This window comes from Mustela erminea, chromosome 19, assembly GCF_009829155.1.
Source record: "Mustela erminea isolate mMusErm1 chromosome 19, mMusErm1.Pri, whole genome shotgun sequence".
Classification (NCBI taxonomy): domain Eukaryota; kingdom Metazoa; phylum Chordata; class Mammalia; order Carnivora; family Mustelidae; genus Mustela; species Mustela erminea.
In genome coordinates this window covers 20,335,409-20,348,015 of record NC_045632.1, presented here as the reverse complement: position 1 = coordinate 20,348,015, position 12,607 = coordinate 20,335,409, and the positions used below count along the sequence as shown (strand labels likewise).

The window sequence follows — 12,607 nt, the reverse complement described above, 5'->3', positions numbered from 1 at the left end:
AGCGCCTGGGTAGCTCATTCAGCCAAGCGTCTGCCTTTGGCTCAGGTCATGATCTTGGGGGCTGAGATCAAGGCCACATTGGACTCCCTGCTCAGTGGGGAGCCTGCTTTTCCCTCTCTCTGCTTGCCGTTTCACTGCTTGTGTGTTCTCTCTTTTTCTCTCTTTGTCAAATAAATAATCTTTTTTTTTTTTTTTAAGATTTTATTTATTTATTTGACAGAGAGGTCACAAGTAGGTAGAGAGGCAGGCAGAGAGAGAGGGGGAAGCAGGCTTCCCACTGAGCAGAGAGCCTGATGTGGGGTTTAATCCCAGGACCCTGAGATCAGGACTTGAGCCTAAGGCGGAGGCTTAACCCCCTGAGCCACCCAGGTGCCCCTCAAATAAATAATCTTTAAAAAAACTGTGGAAGCATCACCACAATCAGGAAGCAAAGTGGTACTATGACCCCAAAAAACTCCCTCCTGTCATACCCTCCCCTCTCTGCAAACGCCTACCAATCACCTATCTCTTCTCTGTCTCTCTCTAGTATTGTTCTTTCCAAAATATTATTTAAATGGAATCAGACAATATACATATATAACCTTTTGAGACTGGGTTCTTCCACTCAATATCAATATCTTTGAGATTCATCAGTAGTGTAATATCAATAGTTCGTTCCTTTTTATTGCTACTCTGTTGTGTGGGTGAGCCACGGTTTTTGGTCGTTCACCCTTTAAGGACGTAGGGTTGTTTCCAGCTTTTGGCTCTCGTAAGTAAAGCTGCTTTCGGCATTCATTTGCAGAGTTTTGTGTGACTATAAGTTTCCATTTCTCTAGGTTAAATACCCAGTAGTGGGATTGCTGGGTAATGTATACATGTAGATTTCACTTTATAAGAAACTGCCAAAAAAAAAAAGAAAAAAGAAAGAAAGAAACTGCCAAACTTTATACCAAAGTTCTTGCTTTGTGTATATGAAACTCCTGTTAGGTACATACACATTTAGTATTATTTTATCTTTTTGCTGAATTAAATCTTTTATCATTATGTAATATTACTCTTTATTTTTGGCAATTTCCAGTATGTATTTTTTCATCTTTTTACTTTTAGCCTATTTATTTCATTGTGTTTAAAGTGGGTTTTTGGTAAAGAGTATGTCATTGTCCGTGTGTCCTTTTTTAATAATACATTTAGATAATCTGTATGTTTTACTTTGTGTGGTTTAGCCATTGGCATTTAATGCAATTTGTTGTTATATTTGGATTTGGGTCTACAGTTTTGTTTCCTGTCTGTTTCCACTCTTTTTTGTTGCTCTCTTTCTTCTTTCTTACCTTATTTTATATTACTTGAATAATTATTAGTCTACTGTTTTAAATCATTTATTACATTTTTAGATTTTAAAAAAAAATTTATTTATTTATTTATTTGACAGAGATCACAGGTAGGCAGAGAGGCAGGCAGAGGTGGAGGGGGAAGCAGGCTTCCCGCTGAGCAGAGAGCCCGATGCGGGGCTCGATCCCAGGACCCTGGGATCATGACCTGAGCCGAAGGCAGAGGCTTAACCCACTGAGCCACCCAGGCGCTCAGTAGATCTATTTTTTAACGATTGTTCTACAAAATACATGCCTACTTTTTCACAGTTTACTTAGAGTCGGTTGTACCATCCTAAGAGGAGTGTGGAATCTTTACGTCTAGGTCCCTTTACTCTCCTAGCTTGTATTATATTATGTATTACATGCAAACACAGTGAAAACCTTAGGAGAGTTTTCTAATTTTTGCTTTCAGTTGTTATACATGTTTAAAGAACTGATGAGCTGATAATCCTTTTTATTTATTTATTTTTTAAAAGATTTTATTTATTTGACAGAGGGAGAGAGAGAAAGGGAGAGCGGGAACACAAGCAGGGGGAGTGGGAGAGGGAGAAGCAGGCTTCTTGTTGAGCAAAGCCCAATATGGGGCTAGATTCCACGACCTTGCTGAGCCAAAGACAGCTGCTTAATGACTCAGCCACCCAGGCACCCCTGATAATCAGTGTTACTTACTTGGATATTTAGTATGACTGTTGCTCTTCTTCCTGAAGAGCCAGCTTTCTCCTCTACCATTTCCTCTGTCTGAGGAACTCCCATGTATTTAGCTTTTATTTTTTTAATTTAATTTAAATTTTTTTAAAAGATCCTATTTATTCACTTGACAGAGATCACAAGTAGGCAGAGAGACAGGTGGAAGCAGGCTCCCTGCTGAGCAGAGAGCCCGACACAGGGCTTGATCCCAGGACCCTGGGATCATGACCTGAGCCGAAGGCAGAGGCTTTAACCCACTGAGCCACCCAGGTGCCCCTTGACTGTTATTTTTTAAATGGCATAAAACCTTACTAAGGGATTCTGGCCCTGTGCTATGGTGGTTAGGTGAGAAAGCCTTCTAGATTTTCCCAGAAATTGTGTTGAGATAGTCTTTAGATAAGTTTGCCTGAAAAAAGTCTTGGTTCTTGCTTTTTCACTTATTAGCCAGATGACCTTAGGAATCTGTCTTCCATTCTCTGGGTTATTTAATTTTTTTCTTCGAAAACTCTTTCTGAGTTGGTGTAGCATAAAGGGCCAGAACTGTCTGTGAACACGGGTATATGCCAGCTGGCGTTCAGTTCCAGCCTGCTCACGTGACGCTCACATCTGCCAGAAAGACCGCAGATTCCTGGCTTTCCTGGGGAATTGTTGCTGTCAGTCCCTGGGCTTCCCTGTCAGCCTCTCTCCCCTGACTTCTTATATAATTTTGAACAATTTTAAAGCAGTCTCAGAAGTTTAAACATAATTTAGGTACTTTTGTCCCCAAACCATGAGCATAGGTTGCCAACCAGGTGCCAGGCTCTGCTGTGTTTCCTTCAAGACAGGGCATTCCCTATAGAACCATAGTACCTTGTCCATCAGCGTCTGGAATCGGTGCCCATGTATTCCTGCTGTGTCTAATCCTCGGACCCATTCATGTTCCACCACCTGTCCTAATAATGTCCTTTATGGCAGAAAATGCAGCTTGGGGTCACTTGTAGCATTTAGTGTCACTGTCACGCTCCTTTAGTCTCGTTCCGCCTGGTACAGTTCCTCGGTCTTGCAGGAACTTGAGGCTTAAAAGATGACAGGCCCGGATTCTGTAGAGTGTCCTCAGTTTGGGCCTCTCTCATGTTTCCTAGGGATTGGATTCAGGTTCTGCCCTTTAGCGGGGGACTACCTCAGAGGGGCCAAGGCTGGGCTCGCACTGCCTCCAGTCAGGTGGTGTGTGGCGTCAACTTGTCCCGTTGCTGGGGCTTGCTTTGGTCACTTGAGTAAAGTGGTGTCTGCCAGTCTTCTCCATGGTAAAGTTAATTAATTTCCCCCCTCTGTACTTAGGAAGTACTTTTATGCATTCATTCCTTCCTAATTTTTACTAACTTATTTTAATGACCATCAAGGAGCATTGAAATATATACATATCCTGTTCCTCATCAAACTGTGGGCCCATGGTTTCCTGTTTTATTTAAGGGCTAACTCAGTACCCTCCTTACTTATTTCGGTGCTCAGATGGTCTTAGTTTGGCCGACTGGAGCTCCTTTAGGTTGGCTTCTGTGTGTTTTCGGGATGTCCCTCTTACTCCGTGAGTTTGTCTTTGCTGTCTGGGCACAGTGATGTCTGGGCTCATCTTTGTGTTGTTTCTCAAATCCAGCTCTGGAATTAGTCCTTTCTCCAACGTGCCCTGGTTATTTTTAGTGGGGATTGGTATACTTCTCTTCTTTAATTTTTTTTCTGGGAAGAGAGTTTACTCTAAGACTCCAAACATCACTGTCTGGTACCAGTTTTCCTCCTGCGGGTATTTGTAACTCTGCTCCAGAAACTGGAGGTGACAAGGTACGGGGAGTGACCCCGCTGAGAGTGAAGAGAACCAGGTGAGAGAGTCCAGACCCACTGCCCCAGCACACATTTGCACTATGAGTGTGTCCTTGTGTCAACCCTTGTCTGGCCTGGGTTCTTGAGGGGGCACAGTGGAAGGACTGGAGTGGATTCTGAGATCCGGGGCTCTCTGTCTGGTCGCTGCTATTGGCACTTAGCACATTGGATTACCCCACGCCTGTCTGGGGAGAAGCTGTTGGCGGGGAGGGGTCGTGTCTTCTTTATGCCTTTGCTCCTTGTTGATTTAATTGAGTTTGTCCCAAGTCACCGCTTGTGTCTGGCAAATCTGATTGTCCACATCTGGGCTTCGTGTAGGAATGGCCACGTGTGATCGCAGAGGGAAGTTCTATGTCCATGGTAGCCACATGCTCCCAGTGCCCTTCCAGTTTTCTCACCAGCATTTTTTCTGAGTAGATGGCCTTCATGAACCTCTCATCTTGGGCCTCTGAAGGCTTGATTGACTCTTGTAAGCAGGCCAGAGGCACTGTGCTAGTCCACCCTGCTTTTTGTGGGTCCTTTGCCTCTCTGATGCATGACTGATATTGAGGAAAGTCTTCAGCTGCTCCTACCGGTCGGCTTGTTCTATAGTGGCTGCATCAGAAACATCACAAAAATAAATGTCACATGAGCTGTCATCGTTTAGTTAGGCAGAGCATGGGTGTAGAACCCACGTAACTGAACATAAGTGTGTGTGTGTCTGTCTGACTGTTTCTGTCCGTCCAGAAGGTCTGGCTCCCCTCACCTTTACTTCATTCCTGACTCTTATTTCTTTGTTAATACAGAATATCAGCAAAGGTGTGGATTCACAGACTGAAGGAGAAGGGAGCCGCCCATCCATGGACTTATTTAAGGCCATCTTTGCCAGCTCGTCTGATGAGAAGTCCTCATCCTCTGATGATGAGCAGGACAACAGCGAGGATGATCAGGCAGGTCCTGGGGATGGCGACTTCAAAAGCTCCCATGAGACTGACTCGGTGGAAACCTCATCTGTGGCACGCGGTGCGTGGATACTTCAGCTTTGGGGATCGAAATAAGCAAATGATGTCTCTAGAGAAGCTGCCTCTTTGTTTGGTGTAGAGTTCTTTTTTTTGTTTTATTAATTTAAATTCAATTATCCAACATATAGTACATCATTAGTCTCAGAGGTAGCGTTCAACAATTTATCAGTTGGGTAAAATACCCAGTGCTCATCACATCACATTAGTGTGCAGTTATAACCCAGGATAATTAGCAAACAATGGTGTTTTAATCTTTCACATTTTTAAAAAAAGATTTTATTTATTTATTTGCCAGAGAGAGATATCACAAGTAGGCAGAGAGACAGGCAGAGGGGGAGGGGGAAGCATGCTCCCCGATGAGCAGAGAGCCCGATGTGGGGCTTGATCCCAGGACCCTGGGATCATGACCTGAGCTGAAGGCAGAGGCTTAACCCACTGAGCCACCCAGGTGCCCCAAATCTTTCACATTTTTAATGGTGGCATCAGATATAAATTTCTGGTGTATTTTTAGGGTAGCTGTGTTTGATAATATTGATTTTCCTTTTTACCCTAGTTGAGAAGAATTTAAAACTAGTAAAATTTTTGTTTAAGAAATAGATTATTATTATTATTATTTTTTTACCTGTTTGATGATGAGATACTAGGATTATGGGCAACATTGGGTCTGAGGTATACAAGGGCTCTTCCCCGTGCCGGGAGTTTTGGCACAGAAAAGGAGACCATTTGGTGCTTGCAAGTGTGAGAGACTTTCCAGATGCTTGGGTGGGTGAACAAGAACGTCTCAGCCTTTGGGTGGTCTGCTTGCCTGTCAGTCTGTGGTGGACTTGGGTGTAATTTTTTTAGTGCCTTTAACCAAAAAGTTACGGAGAGGTATTAAATACTGTTTATTCTTATGTGATTTACAAACACCTGTTTCACATTTCTGTGGGGGAAAAAGCCACCCAACTTAGTTTTTATTTCAAAATGATTCACGCTTAAATTGTAAAAGCTTAAAAATATATAAACAGAGAAAGCTTAAGTCCCTTGGAATCCTACTTCCCCGAGATAAACATTGTTAATACTTTGATGTGTCTTTTTCCGTACTTTTGTGTTTTTCTTTCCACTATCTGAAAACAGTTCTCAAAAAAAAAAAAGAGATTATTACTATGAATATGGTAATTTATTTGTATTCAGCTTTTCCCCTCTTTGATAATTTATTTTGAGTGAAGTTAAACTTTCTGAGCTGGGACATAGTCTTAGATCCCTGTTTGTAAGTTTTTGTTATCCTCAGATGACATCTTTCCTTGAGGCCGTCTTTTAACTCTTCAGGTGTCAGTGAGGTAGACCGAGCATGTGCTGTGCAGACCCCTGTGTTGCAGCCGCTGGTGCACTTGGTGCACTGACTTCCCAGCTCAGATGTCCACGAGCTTGGCGGTCAGGTTTGCATGCTCACAGCTGTATCCTCAGGGCCTGGCGTGAGCTAGTTAAGCAAAGTGCCACACATTATCTGGTGGCAACAGGTATTAATTGAAGAATCAAACACATTAGTATTAGTATAATAGTATTTACTGTTAATATAAATAGACAAAATTAATACCCTGGTGTTTTCCAGCTAGCGAGCCGGCACCCCAGCAGCCCACACCTTCCTTCCCAATACAAAAGCTGCAGATAGATGAAAGAGAAGCCTTCGGCCCGCGGCTGCCTCCCGTCTTCTGCCCCAGTGAGTTGAGAGCTCCTTGGTTCACCCGTTTGCGTCGGCACCTGTGTCTCCCCTGACCTGCGACAACTCTAACCATGTTATTATCACCTCTACCCGTCTAATCCAACACAAGGTCAACCACGCACATACAGTTGACCTTTGAGCAAGGTGGGATTTAGGGGCGCCAACACCACGCACAGCCGGCAATCTGCCATATAACTTTTGACTCCCCCTAAAACTTAACTACTGATAGCCTACTGTGGACCGGAAGCCTTACCAATCACACACGATTGGTTAACACTTCTTATGTATTTCATATGTATTATATCCTGTATTCTTACAGTAAAGTAAGCTAGAGAAAAGAAAATGTTAAGAAAATCATAAGGAGAGAAAATACCTGTGTAGTACTGAGCTTATCAAAAATAATCCACACATATGTTTCTGGTTTCTTTGTTCTCAGCCATATTTTGAATCTCATCGCTTCCCCCGAGTGCCTAAATGATAGCTCTTGCTTTATAGCCTCAGAAACCTTTCAGGTTTTTTTCTTTCTAACACCTAGATAAGTACAGTAGCGTCCTGAGCGTCTCAGATGTCACTTCGAGAAATAAAAACAGTAAAAATCTAGGACACAAAGATAGGTGAGGAATTTCAGGGAGAAGGGTTTTCGGAGGCTTTTTTTTTTTTTAGTTTGGCTAATGTAGCAAATACAGTAAAAGTAATTCTGTCAGAAGTAAACCCTGCCCATCCTCCTCCCCCAGGATCAGTCAGCAACGTCTTGAATCGACATTTCGTTAAAGTATTTAGACTGGCTTATCCTCTCCTTGAAGGCCAGCTTAGCAAACATCTGATAACCCAGCCCAGGAATATAGATGATATATTTCTGTTATTTACTTTATAGCTTCCTATAGCACCCACATATAAATACTGATTTATGAAGCTAGCCTTCAAAGAGGTGATTAAAAAAAAATGTGAGGTTTTGAACAGCTGCGGTGAATGTATTTCTGATATGCTTTAGTTGTTCAGATCTTCAGCTTAAAATAAGTGCTTCAACATCTAAAGCTGTTACTTATGCCCATTTCTGGACCATCCTTGAGAGCCTTGTAACAGTTAATAACTTGATTTTGTTTATGGGTTATCAAGGGGAAATGGTTTTAAAAAATGAGCATTAAAAAAAAAAGGTTGTGGAGGTCAGATTTTTTTTTTAATTATTTAAAAGATTTTATTTATTCGACAGACAAAGATCACAAGTAGGCAGAGAGGCAGGCAGAGAGAGAGAGGAAGGGAAGCAGGCTCCCCGTCAAGCAGAGAGCCCGATGCGGGGCTCCATCCAAGGACCCTGAGATCATGACCCGAGCCGAAGGCAGAGGCTTTAACCCACTGAGCCACCCAGGTGCCTGGGAGGTCAGATTTTAAAATATCTGACCAAATGATGGGACTAGAGAATTATAGGCACTTGTTATCTGGGTTTGGAAAATATCCACACTTCTGAAACACCTTTCCTTTAGGTGGAAAAAGCTGATTTAATGATCTACACTGTTTCCACAGTTGTTAATTTCTGCTGATTTGGTTCTCTGGAAATTAATGCCCTATGAAAACATTTTGTTCAGCATTTGGGGGTGGAGAATTGAGGCCTATGCCACTTGATTGGTCATTTTTAAAAAATAGATTTTATTTATTTGACAGAAATCACAAGTAGGCAGAGAAGCAGGCAGAAAGGTGGTGGTCGGGGCGGGCAGGGAGGGAAGCAGGCTCCCTGCTGAGCAGAGAGCCCGATGTGGGGCTCGATCCCAGGACCCTGAGATCATGACCTGAGCCGAAGGTAGAGGCTCTAACCACTGAGCCACCCAGGTGCCCCGATTGGTCATTTTTGATGACTACATACATTGTGTTCTTTTGATGCTTGTTTTCTAGTGTTCAAGCTTATAAGACAAATTCATATATAAGGTGCTTTCATAAGGGAGGATGATGTGAGAGGAGCTGACATTTATGTGCCTAATTCTAGGCTCTGGGTTTCATGGGCCCGGTTCCGTCCAACCCTCTGTTGAGAGAGCGGGGATTCTTACCGTCTCTATTCATAGCTGGGGAGACTGAGGCTTGGAGAAGTTGACCAATGAACGGAAGGTCACAGAGCTGCGGCTGGCAACCTCGAGCTGAGGTTCAGACTCTTGGTGTGTCTCTGAGCTTGCCCAAGGATGTTAAAGAGCAAGACTTGTGCAGTCTGGTCCATCTGACTCATCCAGCAGATAAGGCTGTGGCCAGGGACTGGTCTGACACCGGTGGAGTACTGAGGTTTCTGGCGGTTTCTAAATATAGAGCCACCAGGTAGACATGCTAATTCGTTTGTTTATCATTGAGGTGGGGCAGGAGTTCCACCTTCATGTTAAACATTTACCTAGGTCACCTTCCCAGTTCAGTAAGTCAGTCTTCATTTCCCCCAGCAGATCATGGGTATGTTACATTTGCGTTTCAGATGTCCGTCAGACGCTTGAGGCACCTCAAAAAGAGAAACATAAAAAGAACAAAGAAAAACACAAGACCAAGAAAGAGCACAGACGGAGGAAAGAGAAGGTGAGTACCTTCTGGGGTCCTGGGACTGGATGTAGGCTCTGATGTGCCTGCTTCTGTCCTGCAGACAAGCTCGGCCCCACCCCCCCATCTGGCCTGCATATCTCCTGGCCAGATGGGGGCAGGCAGGCCTCTGCACACCTTGGCAGAAATGTAATGCTTCGATTTTCAAGAGCTTTGTTTTTCTTTTAGACAGAGTATTTTAATTATTCAGTTGCACTCAGAACAGTTTATTGCGAACATTGTGAAAAAGACATTTGAATACTTTAGAGTAAGGGTTGAATATTAATAGAATAGCATTAATTAGTCATTCATTCAATATTAAATGAGGATATTATTGGAACATTTTTTCTCCATGACTTTGTCATCATTACAAACAGAGATTTGGGTCCATAGCTTGCTATTTGAGGTAAGGGGAACTTGAAGGAGGGGTGTGCTTTCACCTCTGCCCCTGTGATCCGTGTGTTTCAGTGATGGCACAGGCTTTTAATTCGGTTAATGTGAGTGTTGGGTCCCAGAGTGCTCTGGGCAGTGGTGGAATGGAGGACAAACAGCTCCATGATTGGCTACCTGACAGAAAGCATTCCTGAGCATGGAAGATGATGGAAGATCTTTTGTAGTGACAGGAAAAAAAACAAAACAAAACTGGTGCTGTCGGGTTGAAAACCAAAGTCATTTGTTTCTTACCAGTGTATCTGCACTTCTCTGACCTTATACTGGTTTCTTCTTTGTGCTTTTCCACCATGCTTGTTGTTCTGATATGTAGTTGATCACAGATGCCTACAGACATGGACCAGTGAGGTCATGGGAAGGTGGCAGGGTCACCTGGGATAAGATGGCGGCTAAGTGGCAAGATGGCGTGCTGCCCGCATCTGCCTGGTTCTGCTGTGTCTGCACCAGAGGACCAGTTACGAATGTGTGCGAGCCCTGGAGAGTGCGCACAGCCCTGTGTCCCGAGCTGTCCCATAGGAGGCTCACTCCCGATGAGGTGTTCTGTCTTTGCTCTTGAATGACTCCAGCAACCAAATGCCTCCTTAGCCTGTCGGTAGAAATTGGGCGAGAAACACCCATGTGTCCTCCCCACACCTACCCCTGCCTCGCTGTTCTTTTTCAGAAAAAGAAGCACCGGAAGCACAAACACAAAGGCAAGCAAAAGAATAAAAAGTTAGAGAAGAGTAGTAGTTCTGAGAGTACGGACAGCACTGACAGCCAGAGCGATGAGGAGGGGCCTACAGACCTGTCACCGCAGGAGCTGCTGAGAAGGTAGGCAGTGCGGGACGGTGGTCTTCAGAAACCTTCTGGAGGCTTGTTGGAATCTTGATGTATTACCACTGTGAAAATTCAGACCTTACAGATAAAGCTTCAAGTGGTTCTTTTTTTTCCTAAAGATTTTATTTATTTATTTGACAGACAGAGATCACAAGTAGGCAGAGAGGCAGGCAGAAAGAGAGGAAGGGAAGCAGGTTCCCTGCTGAGCAGAGAGCCCGATGCGGGGCTTGATCCCAGGACCCTGAGATCATGACCCAAGCTGAAGGCAGAGGCCCAACCCACTGAGCCACCCAGGCGCCCCCTTCAAGTGGTTCTTGAGCAGTTCTTCAAACCTCTCTCTCCAGAAGCCTCTGCCATCAGCTTCCTGTGTATTTCAAGACTTTTTTGTTCAGTGTTTCACACACATACACACACACTTACACACACCATACATACAGTTTCCGTAGTGTAGCGGTTATCACGTTCGCCTCACACACACCATACATACACACATGTTTTGTTGCTGTGCATTTTTAAAATAAGTAATACAATTTTATCTAGTGTAAATCAACTAAGTATGAACATAAGGAATGAAGAAATACTGCCAGATTACTTCCGGAAGTGGCTGAATCCACTTCATCTTGTTACTACATCAGTTACAAACAGTTCAGAAATGTTTGCCAGCACGATGGGTGAAGAATGGCATCTGACTTATAATTTGTGTTTCTAGGGGTAGTACTGGGGTTGAGTGGCTGGAGGACAGCCTTTGCACATATGCTGTCTTGTGAGTAACTTGCTCACATTCTTTACACAGCGTTGTGTTTTCTGTTACATTGTTTGTTTTACTTGTGTCAGTCAAGTAAGGTACTATTTTACTGATTTTTAGGAATTAAGAAAGAATAATTCCGGATATGAACCACCTGTGTTTTAGTGTGTTACTTATCAGTGGATTTTAACTTGTCTTTGTTGTACAGAAGCTCTAATTTTTGGTGCCCTCAGTTTTACTGATGTTTGTGGTGCGGGGGGGTTATGTTTCATATTTTTGTCTCCTAAAGGCCTCCCCTAACCCAAGATGTTATATATGTATGTAAGTTAGTCTCCGGCTTTTATAGTTTTGTTTTTGTTTAATCTGTTTGGATTTTTTTTTTTTTTTTTTTTGGTGACCAGAGTAAAGTAGGCATCTAAGTTCCCTTTCCCCAAATGGATAGCTAGTTGTATTAGTCAGGAGAGTGAACTAGCACCAATGATGAAGAATTCTGGCATCCCAGTGGCACAGTAGAGGGTAAGGAAAACCAGGGGGGCACCCAGCTGGCTCAAGAGTGCATGACTCTTGATCTCAGGGTTGTATGTTTGAGCTCACTGGGAGCTGCACTGGGTGTAGAGAGTACGTAAAATAAAAATTGAAGAAAAGAGATTAATAATTAATAAAAGAAAACCAAGAAAGGTACTCAGGACCCCAGCTTGTTCTGCTTCAGTGCACAGCCCTCCTAGGAGGGAATGGGTGGAGGGTGGCGCTGGGGGTGGTTGTGGTTCTGCCTGGATGTCGTAGCCTTCACTGCCACACGGCCTGGCCACCATGGGGCTGGGCAGGAGAAGTCCAGCTTCGGGCTCAGGGTGAAGGGGGAGAGGCACGAGTGAGCCGTGGCCATGTCAGCACTACACGATGAACCAGCTCATTAAAGGAAGAGTATCTTGGTCAGGTACTCATTCCCTGTGCAGGCCTGCTCCATTCCCTACTCTGGTTTCATTTTTTCTTTTTTAGACTGGTGCTTTACTTCTGGGACCGTCAAGTTTGGTTTGGAGAGGAGGCGCAGTCTGCTGTCTCCACCCCTATTCCCCAGGACATCGGCCTATTTGCTGTCTCTATCAGTTTGTCTTGCCCAGTCTAGAACTTCATAGACCTAGAATCCGATGGTTCAGTAAATGCTGTAGCGCACACACATACATATATGCGTACAGACCATACGCTTCAGCTGCATGCATTCTCGTCACCCGATCCAGGGACACCCCAGCAGCCCACGGCCACTTGTGTCTCCTCCCACTTAGCCTGCCTGCCCCCATTCCCACAGCTAGCCCTTCTACTGGCCTTTGTCACCACTGACTACCCTAGCGCTTGGACTTAACCTAAAGGAACCGTGGAGTGGACTCTTGCATGGGCTTGTGGGAATCCCTCATGCGATTCCAGCAGCGGCGGCTGCCTCGTCCTCATCCTCGTTGCTGCAGGGTGT

The 12,607-nt window shown here is 44.1% G+C and overlaps 1 protein-coding gene across 1 annotated transcript in view; it reads left to right on the top strand.

Annotated features, from left to right (window-relative positions):
* GPATCH1 (G-patch domain containing 1) overlaps positions 1 to 12,607 on the top strand; it is a 42,718-nt gene that overhangs the window by 29,345 nt on the left and 766 nt on the right. Inside the window, exons 16-19 of the mRNA XM_032325169.1 lie at positions 4,673 to 4,889; positions 6,480 to 6,587; positions 9,037 to 9,134; positions 10,246 to 10,394. Coding sequence (XP_032181060.1) covers positions 4,673 to 4,889; positions 6,480 to 6,587; positions 9,037 to 9,134; positions 10,246 to 10,394 — 572 coding nt within the window. The remainder of the gene's footprint in view (positions 1 to 4,672; positions 4,890 to 6,479; positions 6,588 to 9,036; positions 9,135 to 10,245; positions 10,395 to 12,607) is intronic.